The sequence below is a fragment of the Aythya fuligula genome, chromosome 1 (genome assembly GCF_009819795.1).
Source record: "Aythya fuligula isolate bAytFul2 chromosome 1, bAytFul2.pri, whole genome shotgun sequence".
Lineage (NCBI taxonomy): Eukaryota > Metazoa > Chordata > Aves > Anseriformes > Anatidae > Aythya > Aythya fuligula.
Genome location: NC_045559.1, coordinates 53,053,392 through 53,076,682, shown reverse-complemented (window position 1 = coordinate 53,076,682; position 23,291 = coordinate 53,053,392). Strand labels below are relative to the sequence as shown.

The following is a 23,291-nucleotide window of genomic DNA, read 5'->3' as shown; positions in this document are numbered from 1 at the left end:
AGAGCAACACAGGCTATGGTCAAATTTTTGACATCCAGTTCACGTGTAGATACCCAAGTTAAAGAGTCCTAATTCTGAGCTGAATCCTGTGCTGTGTAAAATACTGAATAGTTTACTTGTAAATACATTTTAAAGAGATTACTATGTACAGCTTAACTATCCTGTACACCATCTTGATACAATTTAAAACCAAGATTTCATATACAGTAAGATAGTTAAACTAACTGAATTGTGTAACTCTTCCTCTACAACAAATATAAGGGCTCCCTTGATGACTTGATGAAATCATTGTACTTTAATTTGTAGAGACAATTGACTGCTTACAATATCACAAATTGCTAACATTTTAAAAATATGACATGCAATCAAAATAATTTCTGCATAGCGTTTATCTGATAAGATAAACTTATATTCACTCTTTAAAAGAAAATACGGTCTTCACAGAATCAAGCCAGCAATGAACTGGTTGGTGTACATTCTTGCTTTTGAAAAGTTCAACCAAACCAACAACAGTGACTTATGCCATATCAATAGTAAGTATTGGAACTGTAGACCAAGGTCCTTCTCTATTACCATTATGTGATTACATATAAACGTTACGTTCACAGGCTAAGTTCAGCCCATGTGTCCAACTGTCCATCTCAATTGTCCTTGCAATTTCAAGTCACTGAGTATAACAATTCCCTTTCAATATGAAGTGTTTTTTAAAATGGTTTTAGTAACTACAGCTGAAATCAGTTTTGCCAGAGTTCCAGATGTTTTCACACCCTTTGGTATGCATGTAATAAGCTAAAAAGATTGTTAAATGAGAGATTATTTACTATCTGCAGATGAAAAGCTACAGTCTCTCTCTCTGTCCCCCTCCTGCCCCCTTTTATGTAACGCTATTCCAATACAAGTACTCATCTTATATTGACATGTATATGAAATGTCTGCTGTTTCTCATCGTTGCCATGCATCAGAGCCACAGTCACAAGCTAAGCATTTCAGAGAAAGGTGCTACCTTAACAGATAGATTTCTACTATTTTTTATCCTTGAATCTGATTTTCATTGTATACTTAATCATATCCTCATCTAATCAGGGGGCAAATTTACTGTCATCACTTTATGTTTGGATATAGTTCTGAATATGTAGTACACTCTTACAATCAGTACAAGAAAATGGATGTGAAAGTAAATATGTATTCTCATGGGAGAACAGACACTGAATGACAGGCATATGGAAATTACTGAAAAGCATATGTTCAATTCCCTTGGAAACTTGGCCCATTTATTTTCATATGTAGTATGATAAATTTTTAAAGCTCTTTATTGTCTGTGCATTCACTATGGAACTTAGTATAAAAACAGACTTACACATTGTGATTGTCTAATTAATTTTGGCTCATTTAAATAACTAATTTTTTGAAGTGGAAACTGGGATACCAGTATTCTGATTGTGTCATGTCATGCTTTGCTGATTAAATGTCTTTCTAAATGCTTTTAGTATCATGCATACACAAAGACTTTATTTCTATATTATTTCTATGGATTTGGGGAAAGAAAGGCTATGAAAATACTATTTCAAACTCATTTCATTGTACACGTTTAACTAATTTTCTTTCAATCTCCAAATAATAAGGCAATGCTCTAGAGACCTGGTCCCGTGCCCAGTGAAGTGAACTTGGATTTACTTGGGTCATGAATGGAAGGGATCTGATGAATGGGATGCATCTGAATTGGCTTGACTGTCCAAAAGGACTGTTTCCTATTTAACAAGCGCTAGTACAAATAACACATTAGTTGCGTATATGTAAGTCATATGAACCCAAGTATTCTGAACTTTCTGAAATGCAACAGCAAAAGAGGGATTTTATTTTACAGATAAAGTAACTGCACTTTATCTGTTCAAAGAAAAGGGTGATTCATAATATCTGGCTCATAGCTTATAAAAAAGAAACACTAATAAATTGCAGATCCTGTTTCTAAGAAATTACTTTAAGAAAGTAACTTTTCCTAGTTTAATATAGGGGAGTTAAAAAACAAACAAACAAACAAAAAGACACAGAACAAAATCTGCTTGAGTACTATCTATTTTATGTTATATTATGTCATATACATTATTCTGAATTGAATGGTATTCTATTTTCCTTGAATAATTTGGTAGTAGTTTAACTTTGCCTGTAGTTGTTTTCAGTTTCTGTCTTAAGGCTGAGTAAAAGGACACCAGTAAATGGACATAACCCAAAATAGCTTTCATCCAATTCTCTTGTTTGTCTAACTTACATTAAACACTGTGAAAGGCACCTGTCAGGTGGAGATTCAGAATATGATGGGGATAGCAAAGTGACTAGCCAACTCCATTATGTATATTGTCAGACCTTAGCATTGTCTCTTTAGGGTTTAGAATTCCTTTCTATATATGTGTGTGCTTGCATGTATAATGCAATTAAGTGTTGTTGTTCACTCTTTCAAACAAAAGATTATGGTAACAATCTGCAAGTTAACTTACAGGTGAAAAATCTCTTGTCTAAATTCACAGAAGTAATATGGCACCACAGTTCACTGTGAAATACTGCACTTAAAAGGGCAGACAAACCTAAATTTTGACATCAACCATAAAGTTATTTCATCATGTGTACATATATGTGTTTTACTTAATTTTATAGTATAATAGAAATTCAATTTCTTATAGTATCTGACAGATTAGTTGTTTCACTCTTTTTTCATGTCCAATAAAAAATTTGAGAGCCTGTCACTAGTTCCTGAGTTGTGGTTTGCTCACAACAGAAGAACAGAATAAATTAGGGAACAAAAGGTTGTATTAATCTGATAAGCACCTTAAACAAGCCTTGCTGAGCAGTTTATTCAGAATGTAATTTATCATTTTTTTTTTTTTTTTTTCCTGAGAGGCTTAAGAAATGAGACTGGAATACACAGGACAGAATATTACAGAAATAGAACCTCAAAAGGGGAGAAAGTGTTTATGTTACCTCCTGGTTAGCAGCAGCTAGTTCTTCTTCCAGTGCAGAGACTCTTTCTAAAGAAACCCTCAGTCGCTCCCTTACCTAGAAGAAAAATCAAAATATGTGCAGTAACGTAATCTCTATCAGTCTTTAAAGTTAATATAATCTGCCATATGCACTACAGTATGCCCTGCTAGTCTGTAGGTATGTGTGTTGCATCCTTTCATAAGACATACTCTGTAGTAAAATGTTGAAACTTAACTATAGAAAGACTAACCCACAAAACTAGGTGTCAAACTTTAAATACTGTACTGCTGTTCCACAGTTTGCCTATAATCTGATGGAATACACAGCAATTGCAAATATTCTAAGACCATATTATGCATAAAAATAAAATGTTATTCACAAGCATCTTTTACAAAGAGTAAGGAAAAAAACATTGGCAAATGTGTTAAGCCCTCTCCATGGTAGATAATCTGCTCATATTAATTGAATGCAATGAATTCATTGAAAAAATAACTTGCAGCATTGCCTTCAGACGCACACATTAAAGATTATTCATATCATTTTGCAGTTTGTTTGGGTTTAAAAAAAAATCATAAACAAGTTACACTTTCAAAAGCAGAAGTGTGTGTTGTGCTTCTACAAGCTTCAGAGATGTTCCTGTTGTATGTCTATGATTCACACCATTAATAATAATAACTAACAGCAGCAACAACAATAATAATTCGATACCTCTGAAGACATTACTGTTGTTTGAGCACCCTGGCTCAGCATCAGCTCATGTAACCACACATAACCTAAGCTAGCAGTGTGGGCACCAGGCTCCCAATATGATCAAAAGGCAGAGCTGACCTAAAGTGAGCTTCAGTGCTGTGTGTTGGTGACTTTCCCTCTTCTGTCTGGGATCTTATGGCAACTCTTCTCCTAAATTGCACAACTTCATTAGGCACCTCACCTTAAATGACTTGCCAAAATTTAGCATATATTCAGCATATATTTCAACTCCCATTCCCACTGCACTGTGTTAGTTCCAGTTTATGATCTAAGGACATTTAAGACTGTTAGTGGTGTTTGTAGAGAAAACTAATATGTTCTATTAGATCAGTAGACTCAGCTGCAAAACAAAGCAAAACAAAAATTAATCATTCGGGTACAATGAAACACTGTACATTTTCATGTATGTACAATTGTTTCCAGGCCCTTGACCCCTGAAAAAAAACTTTCATAATTTTTCCTGTGATAACTTCTAGTCTAATAAATGCCATTTTCTTTCTTTGCATGCTTTGTTTTCCTTTACTACTGATAGTGAAAGCCAAATATTGCTAGAAGACTCACTAAATCACAAGAAAAGTTTACATTTCAGTAGATGAAAAGTATTTTTTATAATACTTTTATAAAAAATATAAATATTTTTTATAATACTTTTTAGAAGTATTTGTTAGCAAACCTGCAACATAGAATGTACAGTATTTTTGTTAAATCTCAATTTTAAAACTATTAAAATCTCATCAAATACACATTCGGGAAACAAACACAAAAAATAAAACTATTCAGCCTTTCTGACAAATGCAAAAATAGTTGCTTATGCAGTACTTTGAGGTTTTTGGTTTTCCTTACAAACTTCAACTTTATTTATGCAAAATTATGTAGACAAATAAATTATATGAAAACTCTCAGGTAACTATAGTTTTATTATATACTAAACTAGGCTGTTAGCCTTAAGACTATAGAAGACATGACTGACAGATGCTCAAAGAAACAAAAGAAAAGTGAGCTGAAGAGGCTTAAGATATAAGAATATTAAGATGCCCCCAAGATTAAAAAGAACTTTATTCCTTTAGCGCTATCAGAAAAAGAAAAAAAAGTAAGTTTTTTAATGATCTTCAAGATACATGTTGTAGCTTAAATGGGCATTTCATGTAGAGTTTGAATATGTAATCAACAGCTGAGCTGCAGTAACTGACTGTGTCTGTTATTCAACTAACCAAATGAAGTTTAAGTCATCCTGAAGTGGCAGTTCAGGATGCCTTTCATCTGTGAGGCAGATGAATTTCTTCATAATTTCCATGCAATTATATCTTTCATAGAAATACTTCACACCAAAACCATAACGCATTCTGACTATAGTTGAAAATCTGTTATTGTTTAAATAGCTGAAAAAGTGTTCTTGCTTCATTGTTTTACTTTAAATTTTGCTTGCTTGTTTATTTTTTTTAAATTAAAAAATTAAATTAAATATTAAATTAAAATTTTTTAAAATTAAATTTTAAATTAAATTTTTAATTCTTATCTCTGCTCAAAAACCAGAATTATTTCTACAGTTCTCCCACCTTCCAAGAGCAGCTTGATGACCTGTTTCCCTAACCAGATGGAAAAACGGTCAAGGCAGTAAGGCAGTATGACTCCACCACCTGGAACTAATATAGAATCAGAGAATGGCTTGGGTTAGAAGGGACCTTTAAAGACCACCTAGTTCCAACCCCCCTGCTAAGGGCAAGGATACCTCCCACTAGATCAGGTTGATCAAAGCCTCATTTAACCTGGTCTTGAACACTTCCAGGGATAGGGCATCCACAGCTTCTCTGGGCAAACTATTCCAGTGCCTCACCACCCACATGGTAAAGAGTTTCTTCTGTATATCTAATGTTAAGCCTACCCTCTTTTAGCTTAAAACCATTACCCCTTGTCCTATCAGCACACTCATTGACAAGGAGTCCTTCCATCTTTCCTTTACTGGAAGGCTGCTATAAGGTTTTCCTGGAGCCCTCTTTTTTGTTGCAACAGGGGAGGTTTAGGTTGGATATTAGGAAACATTTTTTCACTGGACGGGTTGTGAGGCATTACACCAGGCTGCCTAGGAAAGCAGTTGAGTCACTATCCCTGAAGGTGACCTGTAGATGTGACACTTAGGGATATGGTTTAGTAGTAGACTTGGCAGTGCTAGGTTAATGGTTGGACTTGATGATCTTAGAGGTCTTTTCCAGCCTAAATGATTCTATGATGCTATGATTCTCAAGGCTCAGCAACCCCATCTCTCTCAGCCTGTCTTCATAGAGGAGATGCTCCAGCCCTCTGATGATCTTCCTCTCTCTCTTTTCCTCCCATGCTCTCTATCTTCCCAGAGTTTCCCCCAATTCCTCAGCAGATCCTAAAACCTCTTTCTGTATCCTTCTTCTCTTCCCAGAACCATTTCTGTCTTTCACTAGCTCTACACAAATGTATATGTAGTCTGTGTCCTACCAGTGAGGGGTGTAGTCCTGTCTCGAGAAGTCTGATTTGAACCTCTTTGAAAACAGTGGGAGCTGGTAGAATATAATTTCTTAATGGAAATCTCAGCCCACATGTAAAAAATACATAGAGAAATGAGTCTTCTTTCTGGCTTCAGTCCTCTTGGCTGTAAGTGCTGCTGAGGGACAAAATGATTGAGGAAAATTTCACAAGATGGTAATTGCTACTAGCTGAAATTAAATGCAATGAGTTAGCAATTTTACTTTAATTTTTCCTAAAGTTTCCTGAAACTGTATATATTCAAGCCCAAGTGAGCTGATTTATAAATTCTCATTTATAAATGAGAATGCATGATTTTAAAAGTCTAACACTTGCATTCTTTTAGAGTATTGTTAGAATTTGCAAACCAACTCGGCCACATCACTGAGGAGGTCAGAGTGCCATAACAAGCTGGAATCACACAAAAACCTTTTTACACTGTGGCTCTGTAGAACTGAATCATAGCGGGTTTTATACAGACATTTTACAGCCTGAAAAACAACTCTACCTGGAAATAATAGGCAGCTGTTTTAAAGACAAAGTAGGAGACACATTTTTTACATAACAATTCAGAAAAAAACAGGTAGAGAATTAATGTCATTATTTTGAATATCAACCTATTATGTTCAAAACCAAGCTTTGCTTTCTTGTCCTTTTGTCAGTAACAACATGGAACAGTATCAGCGTGAAACAGAGCTACAGATGGAAATTGCCTTGTCTTGTATTGCCTTGCCTTCCTTTCCCTTCATATTCCTCCTTTGCATGTACACAGTTAATGTGCTGTCTTTTTTTATAATGGCCTAACCAAAATTGCAGTCTGATGGCTTTTATTTTTTCTCTGATTATAAGATTTTATAAAGGATATGAAAGCAAATTCTGTCTTGGCACAGAAGTCTTCTTTTTTCTTTTCATCTGAGCAATGAACAACTAATTTAGACTCACATTTGCCATGGTGACGTTAGAAATGTTGCAACTAATTTTTTGTGTTCAACCACATACTTAGCAGTTATTAAAGCCAATCTTCCATTATGCCAGTGAAAAAGAAAAAAAAAAGAGAAAGAAAGAAAGAAAGAAAATAATAATAATAAAAAGCTGTATCAGTGTTCTGATTTGAAGGAGAAATCTGCTCTACTTTACTGCCCAGAAATTGTTACTTTATTTCTTAATTCAAATTTACTTCTTAGTCTTCAACTGATTTCACTTGGAGAACACAAAAGCTGAATAAAGATTTAAGGTTTGGTCATTCACATTCCAGAAAAGAGCACAGGTTGCAAAGGTCATACCAATGTATTCAATACACATATATTGAGAAAAATACTTTGAGTAGTATTTACCAGTTTGTGATTGTGTTAGTGTTTTCTTGAACTTTTTAAGTTCATATATAATAAACTTTGAACCTAAATAAGGGACATCAGCAAAAGTCTCTGAAAGCCATATAAATATGTATTACACTGATTTTTGTATTGGATTACCTCTTCAAATTTTTGTTAAAGAAAACAAACAGAACCATCCCAATTTGTCATAGATGCATTAAAATCTGTTTTTCTGGGTCACTTGCTTCTGAGAGACAAAGGAGTGGGAATGACTGCAAAGTATGTTTATCTGACACTTTTTTTGGATGAATTAATAGAATTTGACATCGTTTTATCTGTAGCTTAAAGACAGTAATTGAGTAAATGTTGTTCATATAAGTAAGCATTACTGTGTTTGAGTTTATCACTTCAAAAATAATCTATTACCTAAATTTCATACGAAATGTATTCCTATTTTCTTGGGAACTAGCTAAGGTTTTACTAAACAGGACTTCACAAAGTAAGACTAATCAGATGTCATCTGATCTATTGGAAAACAGTACAATATGCACTCTTAAAGGCCAGATTCCCATTATGGTGCCACAAATAGAAAAGAAAAGGCTTGCTCTCTCTTTGTCACTGGGTGAACCCAATGTGGGCTCAGATGACCGGGTACTCCACTGGCTTTTAAATTCAGCCATGTTATCTTGAAATCTAACATAGTCAAGGTTATGTTAGCACCACTGTCGGTGCAAAATATCACCCATCTTTCTCTGTCTCCTAGCAACTGCTTCCCACTTTTTTCCTAGCTGTCAAATTCTTTCTTCTTTCTCTCCAGATCTGCAGCCCACAAAGAGCTTTTAAAAACACTTGCACATGCTAGAATTGAATCACTTTTGTTCATGAACACTCTAGTGAATAAAAGCTCTCTTAGCTACTTGCTAATGAATAAAAAGATAGTGGTAATGTTGACGTGAATAGGTTGTTTTTGTTTTCAACAGTAGACAGGTATACTTTTCTGCCATGAATTAATCTTAAGAGAACTAGTGTTTTTTTTTGAATCTTAGCTAAGACAGTAAGATCTGGTAGTTTCGTTTCTCTGTGAAGATCAATTCGACATTTTGTCTTAACAAATCAAATAAAAATGAGCTTGGAGAAGAAGTTCCTTATGTTTCTTCTTTCCAAATGTACATTTTAAAAGTTGAACCAAAACTCTAAATCAAAATAGAAAAAAAATATGCAGAAAACAAAACGTTCAGACAGATATTAGGAGGAAACTAAGCTATATAACAGTATGAATAAATAACATTTTTTTCTAGTTTTTGTTCTTCCTGAACTACATATAAGTAATATGTACTTCCTGACCTACTCAAGTACAATGACTAGTCTAACCATGAAGTTAATGTAAGCTTGTATTTTCTATTCCATACTAATGATGTCTAGCAAATCTCTTCTTCATCTGCTGTGTTATAAACTGTTCTATATATGCATGTATACCCCATAGTGTTGTTTTACATTATTTATATATTTTTGTTGCATGAAACAAAGAAAGATATCATCTACTTAACAGCAGTAAGAGAAGCCTTTGAGACCTGAAGCATTTAAGCAGGTCAATGGTGATTAACTGAACTGGTATATCTATACAGATCATCTTCCCTTTAAATACTGCTGTAAATTTCAAGTGACTTATGCAGTGGAAAAGCCTATTAAAAATGTGATGCTAGAATTTCACACTGGTCCCTGTCCTAACCAGTCCTAACCTCTGTTTAAAACTTGTCCTTTTTATTTTTTTTATCAATACCTGTTGTTTGCAGCATATAAATTAACTTTGTACTTAGAAAAAAAAACCACAATCACTGAACATAATGTTACTGTAAAAAAAAAAAGTCTAGATTCCTTTGGAATGAAAAATTATATAAAATATGTCATTAAATAGACCAGCTACACCGTGACCCTTTCCATGTCTTTTTGCTGACAGGATGTGTGACAACTCTAAATATGAAGAAAATCTAGAATTGGTAGCAAAACTGCCTATGTTAGTTTTCAGTCTAAGAAATTTAGTATAATTAGACATATAAAGATGCTTGAAAATAACATACAGTTTCTGTCAAACTAAATTCCTATGGAGAAATACATTTAGTGTAGTATGAATTTCATTTGCTGTGACAATTCACTTGGCCAAGAAGACACAATGAATTTTTTGAGATACATATAACACAGTAAATAGACTGTAAAAAATATAAAACAGTAAATAGTCAAAACTAAAGGAATGTTATCATTACCTCCATGCCCTAAAATGAAAATTTGCACAAAGTGAACTACAACTATGACTTTGGCATTGGATAATAGGGTAAGAATAACAGCATACTCTTCCTGCCTTCTGCTCTCCAGGATTTATCTATTGGGCTTAACCAAACAGGACTGGCTCTCTGCTATTGGGAAGTTCATGAAAAGCCTTCATTCGATAGGGAATGAAGAGATGCTGAAGGAGCTGACGGTGAAATAACTGTTAAAGATACTCATGCTCTCTCTGAGTAATGCTATCATGGCCATGGTTGCTCTTTACTGGTCTGTCTTTTGGATGAAAGCTAAACATAAAGCCTAGACTTCCTGTAATATCTAGAGAACCAATAAGCATTCTGAGATAAGTTCAATTCCTGGTTCTCCTTAAACAGGCCTCCCTGGAAAGATGAATCCTAAATTGATATGTTTTATTTTCCATCTTAGAGTCTGTTTTACATTTTTCATTGCATTTTATTATAGTAATGATTGTGTTTTTATAGTTGTACTGTGTACATAGCAATCCTTGCACCACTAGTCAAGTTTTGTGACAAAGCTTGTTACAACACCTCAAGATGTTTTTGTGTAGGAAGTGAAGATAAAACAGCAAATTTGTGTTTAGGAAGAATGTAAACACCTTCTGATTTTTTTTGTAAAGATTTACTGAAAATATCTTACTATGCTTTTTCAAGGTTGTGATGGTTAAGTTATTGGTTTTCAATGCAATTCTGTCAGTTTTCTTTACCCTTTATCCTTAACCTACTTCCTTTTTGGGTGCATTTTCTGATGAGGCGGTTTTTATTTCCCGTGACATCAATATATTCTGTATTTTTTTTCCCCTCACTATTTATTAGTAAGGTCTGCCAACTGACCTCCCTAAGCACAGCAACAAATCTGTGGGAGCAAAGCATAACCCACAATACAAGAAGACAGGACACTTTAGTGAATCAGGCATACTTGAGTCAAAGGGGCTAGACTGGCTGCATGCAAAGGTGCTGACAGACTTGATTAATTCATTGTCATAATGAGGCTTTTAATATCTTTGAAAGTCATGGCAGTTAGGGAAGGTTCCCAGTGGGTGGAAAAAGAACAAATCATGTCCATCACCACAAAAGGAAACAACTATCCTGGGAAGATCCTGGAAAACACAAACTGATCAGTGTTGTGATATTTATGGAACAAATAATCCTAGAAGCCATTTCCAGGCACATAAAAGATGAGACAGTGGTTGGGAAGAACCAGCATGACTTTGTAAAAGAGAAATGTCACCTGGCCAGCCTTACTACTTTTTGTGTGATGAGATGCCTGGCTCCATGGATAAGGGGAGAACAGTGAATGTTTTAAGACTTTTGGAAGATCTTCAATTTACCCCACTAGAGAAAAAGCTGAGATATGAATTGTATAAGTGAGTTATACAGTAGATGGAAAATTGGCAGGACTGCAAGGCTCAGAAATTGGTGATCAATGACAAAGTCCAACTGTCATCCAATTACTATGGATGGAAGAATCTCAAGAAACATAACAGGTTTGGAGTGGAGAAAGCAGTTTAGAAGAAAAGATTTATGTATTGTGGTGAACAGCAAGATGAACGACTATGTCCTTGTGAAAAAGGCTGGAAGCACCTGGGATTACTTCACCAAAAGCTAAGTCAGTGGGTCAAGGGTTTTGTTTATATATCTCTACTCAGGACTTTAGATACTGCAGCTGGAATACTTTGTCTAGTTTGGGGCTTTACAGTACAAGAAAGACACTGACGGACTGGAGTGAGTTTACTGGAAGCCCACCAAGGTGGTCAGGGGCTGGAGCACATGGCATATGAAGAGAGGCTGGGTCATTTCAAACCTAAGAAAGGAAGGTTCGTGGGAAACTTTACTGCTGTCAACAGCTAGCTAACAGAAAGCTGTGAAGAAAAAGACAGCTTCTTCTTGGAGATGCACAGTGATAGAGCAAGAGGCAGCAGGTGCAAGACTTAGCAATAGAAATTTCAACTAGATGTTGTAGAAAAAGACATTACAGTTAGGGTAATGAAACATTGGAACTATAATCATAAAGGTTTATTAGCCAATTTGGGTGTCTGCAGTCTTTTTCACTTCCATTATTTTTGAATAAAAATCCCACTAATTGCAACGATAAATGTAATGTGGTAGCATTCTAACATCGCGTATCTGTATGGTATATAAAACATCTGTGTTCTATTCCTTTTAGTGAGAATTACTATAACATGAACACATAATTTTATACAGGATTTGTACCTGAAAATAATGTGTACTAGGTTTATAACAGGTTATTCTAATAGCATTTACTAAACTGCTTCCTTGAATAACCTTGGAATGTTTTATAATAAAATCGGATTCATTATTTCACAAGAAAAATGGTTCAAAGCACAGGTGAATAACACATAGAAAGAAGTCATTTTGGCCAATCAATTTAACAACTTTTCTATTGTAACAAACCTCATGTTAATATCACTGCAGATATCTGATTTTTCTACACTGACCATTATCATTACTACTGGGAAGAGACACAGTAGATACATAAAATGTGTACCCGTGTCAGTCCAAAAATTTTAAATGAATACAGATTCAAATCTGTTATATTAACTTAAAAAAAATAATAATTTAGGAATACAGGCCAAAATATTATATTTAGCTTCAGTCTAAGTCTGTATCTAATCTAATTGATACATAAAATAAACTGCATAGTAAAATAAAACCTAAACATTCACAAAAATATATATAATAAATAAATAATTGCTGAATAATCAGAATATATTTAAAATTTATTTCTTGTTATTCCTCATATATTTCCAACATGGTGTCATAAAGTACAAAGCAGGAGAACTCTTTATAGTTTTATGAACGTCTAAAGTGTTGGATAAAAATCAAGGCTCAGACCACAAACCTTATAAATCCTCTAAAGATTTTTCTTAATAATACATAATTTTGTAAGTCTTGACGATGGCCCAAAACTTATTAAAACTAATTGTTAACAGCAGCTAGAAGTCACTATATTCCTTTTTCTAAATTTCCTTTCAATATACTTTCACAATACGTAACTGAATAGAACATATACCTTAAGAGACACACATAATAATTTTAATATATAACCTAATATACAAAATAATTTTGGAGTTGGCATAAGTTACTTAAATTAATTTAATTCTGAACCTGACACTTAAACCCTGAATGACTCATAACCCATGTTTCACTCTTTAGCTAGCAATGAAGAATAAATGCTACTATATGACTACAGCTACTCTTTTCATAAAGCTGTTTTTAAAATAATAGTTCCTTAAATATTGTCAACCTTCTTCAAATATTTCTAAATAAAAAGTTAATTTTATTACTGTGAGGCCAATAAACTGGCTCTATACAACAGAACTCAACCATGCAGTCAACAGTTCCAGATGCTGTGCTGCACAAGAGGACTCCACTGCTTACTCAGCCTCCTCAGAGAAGCAACTCAGACGCAGTTCTGAGCCCAGAGAAGTCAGCCAAGACAGGCTCTACGAGGAACTAGGTTCCTTGCTTGTGAACAATGCTCCCTGCATGTGCAGTTTTGAAGCATTTCAAAATGCTTCAAATGAATCATAATTCAGATGCATCATTTTCTGAGTATATTGTTTCTAGACTTGAATTAGATTTTGTAATTCATATAAAGAAATACACAAGGTGATACCTCAGAATTACATGAAGTTTTATTCACACAAAAGTCTTTCCAATACAAAACACTACAGAATACAGTGGAAAGACTCCCTTTAATAATATGACTAGGCAGTTAACATCATGAATGATTTTTAATCTCGATTCTGCAAGCTCTCCATTAACTTTGATAATGAAGGATCTACTACTCATTTCATACTACACTAATCTTAGAGAAAATGGTGTGCTTATGTAGTAAATGCTGTAAACATCTCTGAAACTTAGGTTTTCCTTCCAAAAAGTTTTAAGAGGAAAGCTCTTTTACGTAACTAGAAATGTCTCTTTCTGCCTCAGTTTGTGCTTTTAAAGTTTGAGAAGTCTACATTTTCTCATCAATAACTTTCTTGAAAACATATTAGAGACATAAATTCCATCATGGCATTTAATTCCTAAATAGGAGAAGTCTTTCTGGTAAGGGACAGATTTGCTTGTTTTGAAAAGTCAGTATTACTGACTACGAAAGACAGCTAAAGTGACCCAAATTGCAAGGTAACTATTGGTCACACATTCTTAAGGACTTCTTTGAACATGTATAAATGTTTCAAGTACAAGACATATACCAAGAAGGAAACACACAATAAGCATTATAAAGCACAGTATAGTAAGTCAAAGGGAGTATCTGATAACATTCTTTCCACACTGTACCTTTTCATCCAAAGCCTTGTGGTGCTCAAATAGTGATTTCAGAGCTTTGAGGACTTCAACTTCACTGGAAACTCCTGAAGGAGACTGTGCTTGCCGTTTCACCACTGTCATCCTCAGTGACCTTTCGTGTCTTGAGACAAGGCACTCCAAATGCTCCAGTAACAGCTATTGGATTTGATATAAAAGGTTATTAATTCTTATGCACTTAAATGCTATGGAAATTCTAACTACAAAGTGCGTGGTACCAAATGGCAATTTTCTTGGCCACCTCATTATGGGAGGGACTGTTGGAATTATTGCCAACATTTTATGATTCAAAATCAAATGAAATCAGATCAGTAGAAAAATAGAAAATCAACTCCTAATTTCATTTAAAACTCTATGAAAAGTAAACTCAACAAATCACTCAGCATAGAGTCACTATTTAACTAAGTAAAGTACATATTTACATTATTTGTCATTGTAATTGATAAGCATTAGCTATCAAATAACAATCAAAACCAGTCTAAAACATCATGCAAAAATATAAAAGCAGCTTATAATTATTTCACCCTAACTGTGATATCTTTAAATTGTACTGGAAGTTACTTAACCAAGTATGTAAAAGCAAAATGTATATTTCATTACATTTTTAAGATTATTTACTCTAACATGTCTTTATTGTCACTAACTTGTTCTAAAATGTTCATTGTGTCTGTTTATTACAAACATCAGGGAAGACAAAATGGTTCATGAACAGGGTATTTCAGGCTATTGTAAATAACCTGCAGAATAACCTGTAAATGACATATTGTAAAAACATATGATAATTGTTTGTCATTATTACTCTAAGTATGTTAAAAGAAATACTAAAATGACATCTTGGTGTACAGAAAATTCACCATTTATCTAGGCTTTCATATCTCTAACCCTACTGTTCTTACTATCTGAACATAGAAGATAATTGCTTAGCAGTAAGGCTGTAGCAGGATAGCTAAATTCATGAATCACAACACTTGATAAATGTTTTGCAGTTACAACATACAATTATACCTAAACCATTGAACTGGAAATTTTAAAGTTACATAGATAATTGTTTATTATTGCTCCTTTGATGCTATTCTTAATATAGCTACTATTAGAAAAGAGTTATATTTTTCTGTCGTCTATAGCTATTCTCAGACACATAATGACCTTTATTGTTACATGAACTAATAGACACAAAAGGGTATAAACAGGGTATAATCACATTAGAATAGTTATATACAGCTATCAGACCAGGAACAATTCAGGTTTGATGTTATCTTTACTTCAAGCACGATTCCTGTATGTGGATTTGCACCTGCTTATAATTTTACAATAATTGCATTATCCACAAAAAATAGTGAATACATGTATGAATAATATTAATACACAAAGAATTGCAATGGATCCATGAAATTCAAGAAAGATGTGTGTTTTGTAACTTAGATTAGATCAGGACTGTTTCCAAACACAGAGTCCTTCTGTTCATAACAGAAATTAAATGCACATTTAACTGCTATCATAACAGAATTTTTGAATATGGTCTAAATTCATTACCTTTGTGATTTTTTTTTTCCCAGGCCACTTAGTTATCTAGGGGATAACTGAATAAAAGAAAGTCAATAGTTATCTAGGAGATAACAAAGGGAAAGAAAGACAATAGTTGATTACTAATTCTACAGCCTACTTTCTGTCCCATATCTTCAAAGAAAGATTTCTGAGGAAATTGGAAAAAAAAAAAAAGGAAAATACTGAACCACAGTTAAACTTTCAGCACAGACAAGTAAGTCAGTCTGCAGTTGTCCACAGCTTAAACTGACACCCATTAAAACAATGCAGTATTCCATAATCTTGCTAACTAATTTTTGCCCTATCACGGAGCAAATTTATCATATTTGATGCTCTACTAACCTAAACAAATCATCCTGGACCAGAAGGGAGAATTCTTAGAGCCTGTATTCAAGTCTTCTTTAGAAGGAAAAATGAGAAAATTTGGTATAAGAGGGAAGAAAATTGATGGCAACACAGAATTCTTGACATGGAAAATAAAATAATTACAGAAGGAATTATGCATAAACTATAAAACAGAAAAATAAGGAACATGGGAAAAAGGAGCGATAAGGAAAAAGTAGTGTACATTTATCATCCCATTTTGAGCTGGGATAAACAGATGATCTTGACAGGGAACTTGAAGTCAGCATGGACAGAAGAAAGGTGGGAACCTTCTTAAGAGAAGGAAGAATGGAGACTGATGAAAGTGATGGGGACTAAGAAAATAAAGTTAAATATGATTTCCATGTATAAAAGAGACTGGAATGGTCTGGGGGTACAGGAAACTCAGAATTTCTTATGGGGTGAATGTGGAGGAGTTTACTGTGTGGGATGAACAGCACAGCACCATAGCCCTTTGTACAGCAGCACATAAAATATTTAACTTTAGGCTAAGTTACTATCATGTTAAAAACTTGTAATACATAAAATTAAATCAAACCAAAGCCATCCATTTAATATACAGAAAAGTTAATTTTGTCCTTAACTGAGAATTACCATTTTAGAGGTGACAAATCCAAATATAAATGTCTGCACATATTTCATAGTTGTTAAATAAAACTTCAAGTGCAAAATATTGTGTTGCCTTTTTAACCTTAATATAGAAAGATGAGATGATGTCACAGGTAAGTGTCAAAACACTCATGCTGGATTATTGAACTACTTATGAACATTTCATGCTTTTTCTTACTGTTCTTATTCACTCTGACCACTCAACTAGTAGTGGTTCATTTTTCTGGAAACCACCTCTGCAGTATTTTCTTTGCTGTCAGCCCTCAGAGTGCTCAAGAAGACATGCTGACACAGGTTTCTGGCTGATAGCAATTTATTATTTTTGCTTTACAACAAAAGTCAAGTCTATTTCTCCACAAAATCTGTGAGCACTGCTTAAAGCAAATCCACTTTAGCTGACCAGAGAGTATGACTAACCTGTGCTGCATTACTCCAAGCCATGCTGAAAGGGAACAACCAACCCAAGAGTTAGAACATCTGACAGCAAATCCTTGCTTCCTCCTCTGCTGAAATGATACTGCTATTTTATTCATTTTTGCTTCAACTACATGTACATAAAATGTGTGTGTATATATATAAAAATATATATATTTAAAAAAGGTCTTCCCTACATTCCTGGGGATGGCACATGTAGCTACAGTTGCAGAAGTATGAAATGTTAGTTACTACATTAATGGGGAAAGAGACATATAAAAACACAAAACTGATATTGAAGAAAATAGTGTGTCTGAGCAATGTTAAAGTTAAGTGACTGAAGGAAATCAAAGTATCTGGCTGGAGGGGAGATGGGTGGGGATGGGATGGCAGGGGTTGTGTTGAAGACTTTCTCTGTTATATACATGTACCTCAATAATTACCATCCCATATATTTGTGAAGAACAAAACAAGATTTCACATCAAAATACTAATGTAAAAATATTGGTAATTTAAATTACAAACAATTTGTTTAGGTATTGTTGTATTTTGTATGTTGCAATTACACTCTGGCATTAACAAAGAACATGTGCTGCTGAGCATTTTCTGCTCCCTCACGCTGTGTCAAGCTGCTACAGTTGTCAGGCACTCACAGGGAGAGGCAGCTTGAAGAGAGAAGATGAAGATCAACAGCAGCAAGCAGGACAGAATCACCCACGCATAATATCCAGTCAATGCTATGCTTTTCTTGCTGGAAAGCATAAGCTTGACAGTAAATTATGAAACTGACAACTGATTTTTACTCTTATGCTGGGCAATTTTTAGGATTCTCAAGATGATGTGATGAAAATTTTACCTTAGCTAAATGTGGTGGAGGTTTCTAGAGCTCTGGACTCTTCCTGAGCACAAACAATGTTTAAAAATCATCATATAAAGACTGAAAAATGCTCTAGTGCATATTTTCTGAAGGAATGAAGCATATTTAAAATGATAATTAGAGCTAATAGAGATATCTACTAGAATACAGTTTACTGTATTTCTCAGATGGCTTACAAAGCATTGTAAAATGGAAATGCATAAGTAGATTTAACAATACAAGCTACATGTGCATAGGTTATCACCTGCCTATATTTTTTATTTTACTTTTTTTGCAAAATAAAATAAAATAAATAAAATAAAAAGAGAAGGTAGTGGAGAGAAAATGAGAGGCATAAATAATGGAAGATAGGGAAAATAATAATATAGAAGAAAATAGATTTTCTTCTACAGAACTAAACTAAGACACACTTGGTTTAAGGGATTCCTTACAGGAATGGTGCAATGCACTAAGAGCCCAATGGTCTTTCGAGGTCTACTTACTAATCAGTACAGTCAAAACTGAATTTCCTTTCAGTCTGTATTTAGAATGCTCATTGTTTGGTGACACTCCAACTCTTGTGCAAGCAAAGAAAAGTAAAATAAACAGATACGGGGTTGCAGATTATCTTTAAAACCAGTCATTAAGCCAGTAATTTTCCTCAGCATTGTTCAATAGTGCTGGAAACCAATTTGCTCCCAAGGTTAGCTGGGGTGATATCAAATAGCTTTACTGGTAAACTGCTGGTGAAAAATCTTACTTTGAAAAAACAAAGTTACAGCCTAGCTGCAGCTTATGTCCTACATTTGTATTTCTTTAAATAAGATACTGGCAACCTGAAACCTAATGGAAACACACATATGTGAAATAAAAGAATGAAAGAAAATGTAATAATCAGGATAATGATACAAAATATGGAAATGAAGAAAGGTTCTGTTATGAAAATAAGGAATAGCAATATAATGACTATTTGTTTGAACAGTTGATACTACTTGTTGTTACACAGTGTCTGGAAATACAGGTGTTGAATTACTATCTATTAAGTAGCTATTGTCACCCTGTTTTCTGTGATACAAGCTCTAATTTTGGAAGAAGAAATGTAGGGGCATAGGAGAGAGATCATAATATTGATGAAAAAATAATGACTTTTGCCATCATTTGCATTAGGGAAATAATGTTTTTGCCTTTACAGAATCTTAGGAAACAATTATACTTATTTTCATGCTTTCAGACTGTAAGAACTTGCATTATCTTGTTTAAAAAAGACAGTGTCTGTTTTAGTATCAGCAACTATTAAACTAATGTAAGTAAAGGGATCTCTAAGAAAATCGATTAAATAAAGGATTTAAACCCTTCATTTAAAATATATTCTTAGAGTTTTACAACACAACACAAGGACAATTTAACCATATAATGGAGGGCAAAATTCTGATCTATGGCTACTATGAGATGGCAGTGACTAACAGAAGATGTTGCAGAAATCATTCATTAAGGAAGTGAGACAATAAAGTTGAACCTAAACCAGTGATGTTTACTTCAAGTGCTTCATCTCCTGAGGTACTGAGTAAAAGAAACGTAACAACTAACCTTTGTTAGTATTTCATTCATGAGCATAGGTTTCTTTTTTCTTGTTTCTAAGAAGACTTGAAATACAATATTTCTGAATAGTTTGAGTAACGTTTTATACCATATACAAAAATTATATATATATATATTTAAAGATAAAAATCAGATTAATCCATATCAGTATGTTAATAGATTTTTGTTTCAGTTGCCCAACCAAAACCCAGTTTTCCTCATAACCATATTCTGATTAAAAAAGTTAATCTTACAAACTTTTTCTACTTTTGAAGAATACAGACTGAGACAAAAATAAATTTCAACTTTAATTTAAATTTAGCATAGCCAAATTAGTCTTATTTTATAAGTTTGTGCCAAAGTACAAAGTACAAAGACATCAGTCTTACGTGATTGCTAGCTAGACAACATCAATAGAAATAGCTAACATTTTCTATTAAGATATTTTTGTATATGTTTTCAAAGTCACATGCAATGCTTTTAAAGAGAAACTGTTTGTCTTCCTGTCAGCAATACGACACCAATCAATACATATACATATGCTCTTGCATTTTTTATTTTGCCTTATGTACTGACAGATTAAGTTGTCAGCTAAGTTCTTGACATGAAAATATTTCTACCATAATATGTGAGAAGTTAATTATTGTAGGCAGTAAAAATACATATTTAAAAGCAAAAGATCACTAGGGAGCTTTGTTTAAGAATATTGCTCAAAGGATTGAGTAGGAATACAACTAAAGACTGGGGTAAGATTTAAACGATGGTCTTGTAGCTGAGACCTAGAGTTTATGGGTTGCAAAGAATGTTATGCCAGTGTGTTCTCTCTCTAATGCATTTCACTGTCAAGGTCTGACACTGCAGCTTGTCATAAAATAGCAAATCAGGTCTTGAAGCTTTTTTTGTGGAGACTGGCAAAAACTGTATGAGGGTGTTACCACAAAATAAAGAAACACATGGGTGTGGGTCTAGAATAAAGTAAAAAAAAAAAAACAAAAACAAACAAACAAACAAAACTATTAGCAAAGCTTAAATGGAAGTGTAAAAGGGTGCTAGAAGGCAAGAAGTGACTGGGAGTGTGTACTGAGAATCTGACAGATTTGCCTCTTTAATTTCTTCTTGCTGGTCTCCAGTAGATGCTATCTTTACAGGGAGGTAAAAGGTTGGATTAAAAAGTTTCAAAACAGGAACATGAGCATTTAGAACTGAGCTTCTTTATTTAAGAATAAAGGAAGTGATACCTGGGAAAAAAGTAGTTGTACTGGATAGTGCTGCTATGTGTCCTTAGGGGCAGGTAAACCTTACTATCATAGCTGAGCTAAAGCTGGGTTAGGTGTGAACAGTAGTGGTATGGATAGAAAGAAGAATTAGCTGGACTCTAGCCATCAGAAAAGACATTTTTTTCATTCCAAAAGTCTTCTAAATATTATTACTTTAATAAGAATCTTTATTTTAATAACAGGAAAAAATGGAACAGCTTTTTCTGACAGACTATTATTGTTGTTTTGCATTAATAACAGCATAAATCTCAGCTTAAAAAGTGCTTCATTATGGACAATGATTTGTCAATGAATGTTGGAAATCTCATCACTAGTACGTCATTGAGATGATTGTATTCTGAAGACAACAGCTTTGTGCCTAAAATGCTGGTCTTTTCCTATAAACAAAGTGTATGGGAGCCTACAGAAAACAGCATGACTATTACAGCAGACTCTGGCGACTAACTTAGTATATGACAGCCTGGCAAGAATATATACACATGACACAATAGTGTCATAATTTGTTAATGAAAATGTTGGAGGACAGGCTAAGGCATCATCTCTGACTTTTTTCTCTCTCCTTCTCTGTTAATTCTTTGTCTATATCTTCCCCTCTTGTTTACAAAATGCATTTAAATGCATTTTCTACATTTCCTGCATATTTTTGTATACTAAATCTTTTCATCTCCAATGCCTAGATTTGTCCTCACTCTCAAGAAAAAACAGTAGAGTTTATTAATTTAAACTGTAAGGACTTCTGGCAAGATCATCACACTCTAACTCTCATTAATTAGTATTAAATGCTCACAAAAAATCTCTTACCTTGTAGTTTACATAGAATAAGAAGCATAATATAGGACAATATATAATTTTCTTGGTTTGCAAAGGAAGTGCTATGACAGAGCACGATCTGACTTGTAGCTGACTCGGTTAGACCACTGGGCTTTTTTTTTTTTTTTTTTTTTTCCTACTCTGAGCTGCTTATTATATCAGACACACAATAGGTATTGGTACACTGCATTTTTAATATACCATACTTGGAGTTCAATTGGCTTTGTAGAGAAATGGAAAAGGATTTGTGCTACGCAGTTTTGTCTACATTCTTATGAAGAACATATGACATCTGAGAATATGTCATTGCAAATTTGTTTATTTTTCTAGTTTGTGCTAGAAATTAACACAAGTTATTGTTTATTCTATATAAATGGTTTTCTAAATTGACTTTCCTAGTTTTCTTCCAAACACTAAAAACAGGCAATACATGTAGCAGTTAATGATAATTTAAGCAGCTTTAGAAATACTTCAGATTTGTAGTTGAGATGGCTTGCTAAACCTAAAGAATGCACTACAATTCCTATATTTTTCTCTATTCATTAATTCTGTTTTTGTGGGAGCTACATGTATTTTGGTCTGTTTAGATTGTATAAAAATCATGGGAGAAAAAGTAGGCTTTATCTATTTTTCCCATCACATTTTCCAATCTCAACACATCTATGACTTTTGTACTTAAAAGTGATCATCTCTTCTTGCTCCTCTGAGCTGGTAGATGAAGCAGCTTTCTCTTTGTAGAAATCTGTATCACCTGCCTTTGGATTTCTGAAGTCTATAGCACTATGGTGCTACATCTGGGCAGTAAAAAGCAGTGAGAAATATCCTCTCTCAGTTCTTTTGTCAAGCACTTTGTTAGTTATCCTTCAGAATGCAAATCAGCTAACCAAGGAAATATGTTATTTGCAATGCCAAAGTGCTATTAGTTTAGTGAAAGGATGAACGCAGGAAGTTACTAAGATCATAGAAGAATGGAATATGCATGTGAGAAAATATCTTTGGTGTTCAACCTCTGAGATCTATTCCGTATGCCTATTTCCAGTATGACTCCTGCTTGATCTGGCCATCTCTTTCCTCAAGCCATTTTACACACTTTTACATTTGTACCATCTTGTAGACACTAGAAAGCATTATCATGGATTCTTGATTACAGACAGAATAATATATTTTGATTGAAGTAGAATATAGCAAATTTAAGGGTGAAATCTTGTCCTCTCTCTATGGCAAATGACATTCACTTCAAGGATCACAATGGCTGCATGTAGGCTAAACAACATTTATCACTATGATACACGTGGCAGCCTTCACCTCATCCTTATTCAGATCAAATCCAAGGCACAAGGGAAAGCTGGGTCTGCCATACATCTGTATTTTGCCTTGATAAGAGATGAGGGTGCATGCAGGCTACTTTTGCAGGGCCAGTGGCTTGGAAAGCTTTGCAAGTCCCTTGTTACAGAAAACATGAAAACTGAACGTACTTACCTCATTATACACAAAATCTGTTTGTCGTTTAGTTTGTTATTAATATATTTTGCTAAAACACAGTCATTTCCTGCAGAACTGTAGTATTGTAGACATGTACTATTACTTAGATTCTGATAAATCTCGTACTAATTGAAAGATATCTGCAAGGAAGGCAAGGAATTTTATCTTCTTTTTT

General features: G+C 33.9%; 1 protein-coding gene across 10 annotated transcripts in view; it reads right to left on the bottom strand.

Moving 5' to 3' along the window:
• The window catches only part of PPFIA2 (PTPRF interacting protein alpha 2), a 325,957-nt gene that overhangs the window by 99,080 nt on the left and 203,586 nt on the right, over positions 1-23,291 (bottom strand). For 9 of the 10 annotated variants that reach the window (XM_032186559.1, XM_032186593.1, XM_032186585.1 and 6 more), the window contains 2 exons: positions 14,135-14,299; positions 2,974-3,048 (listed from right to left, as the gene is read on the bottom strand). In XM_032186559.1, coding sequence (XP_032042450.1) covers positions 2,974-3,048; positions 14,135-14,299 — 240 coding nt within the window. The remainder of the gene's footprint in view (positions 1-2,973; positions 3,049-14,134; positions 14,300-23,291) is intronic. The other variant, XM_032186602.1, reaches the window with a different exon arrangement.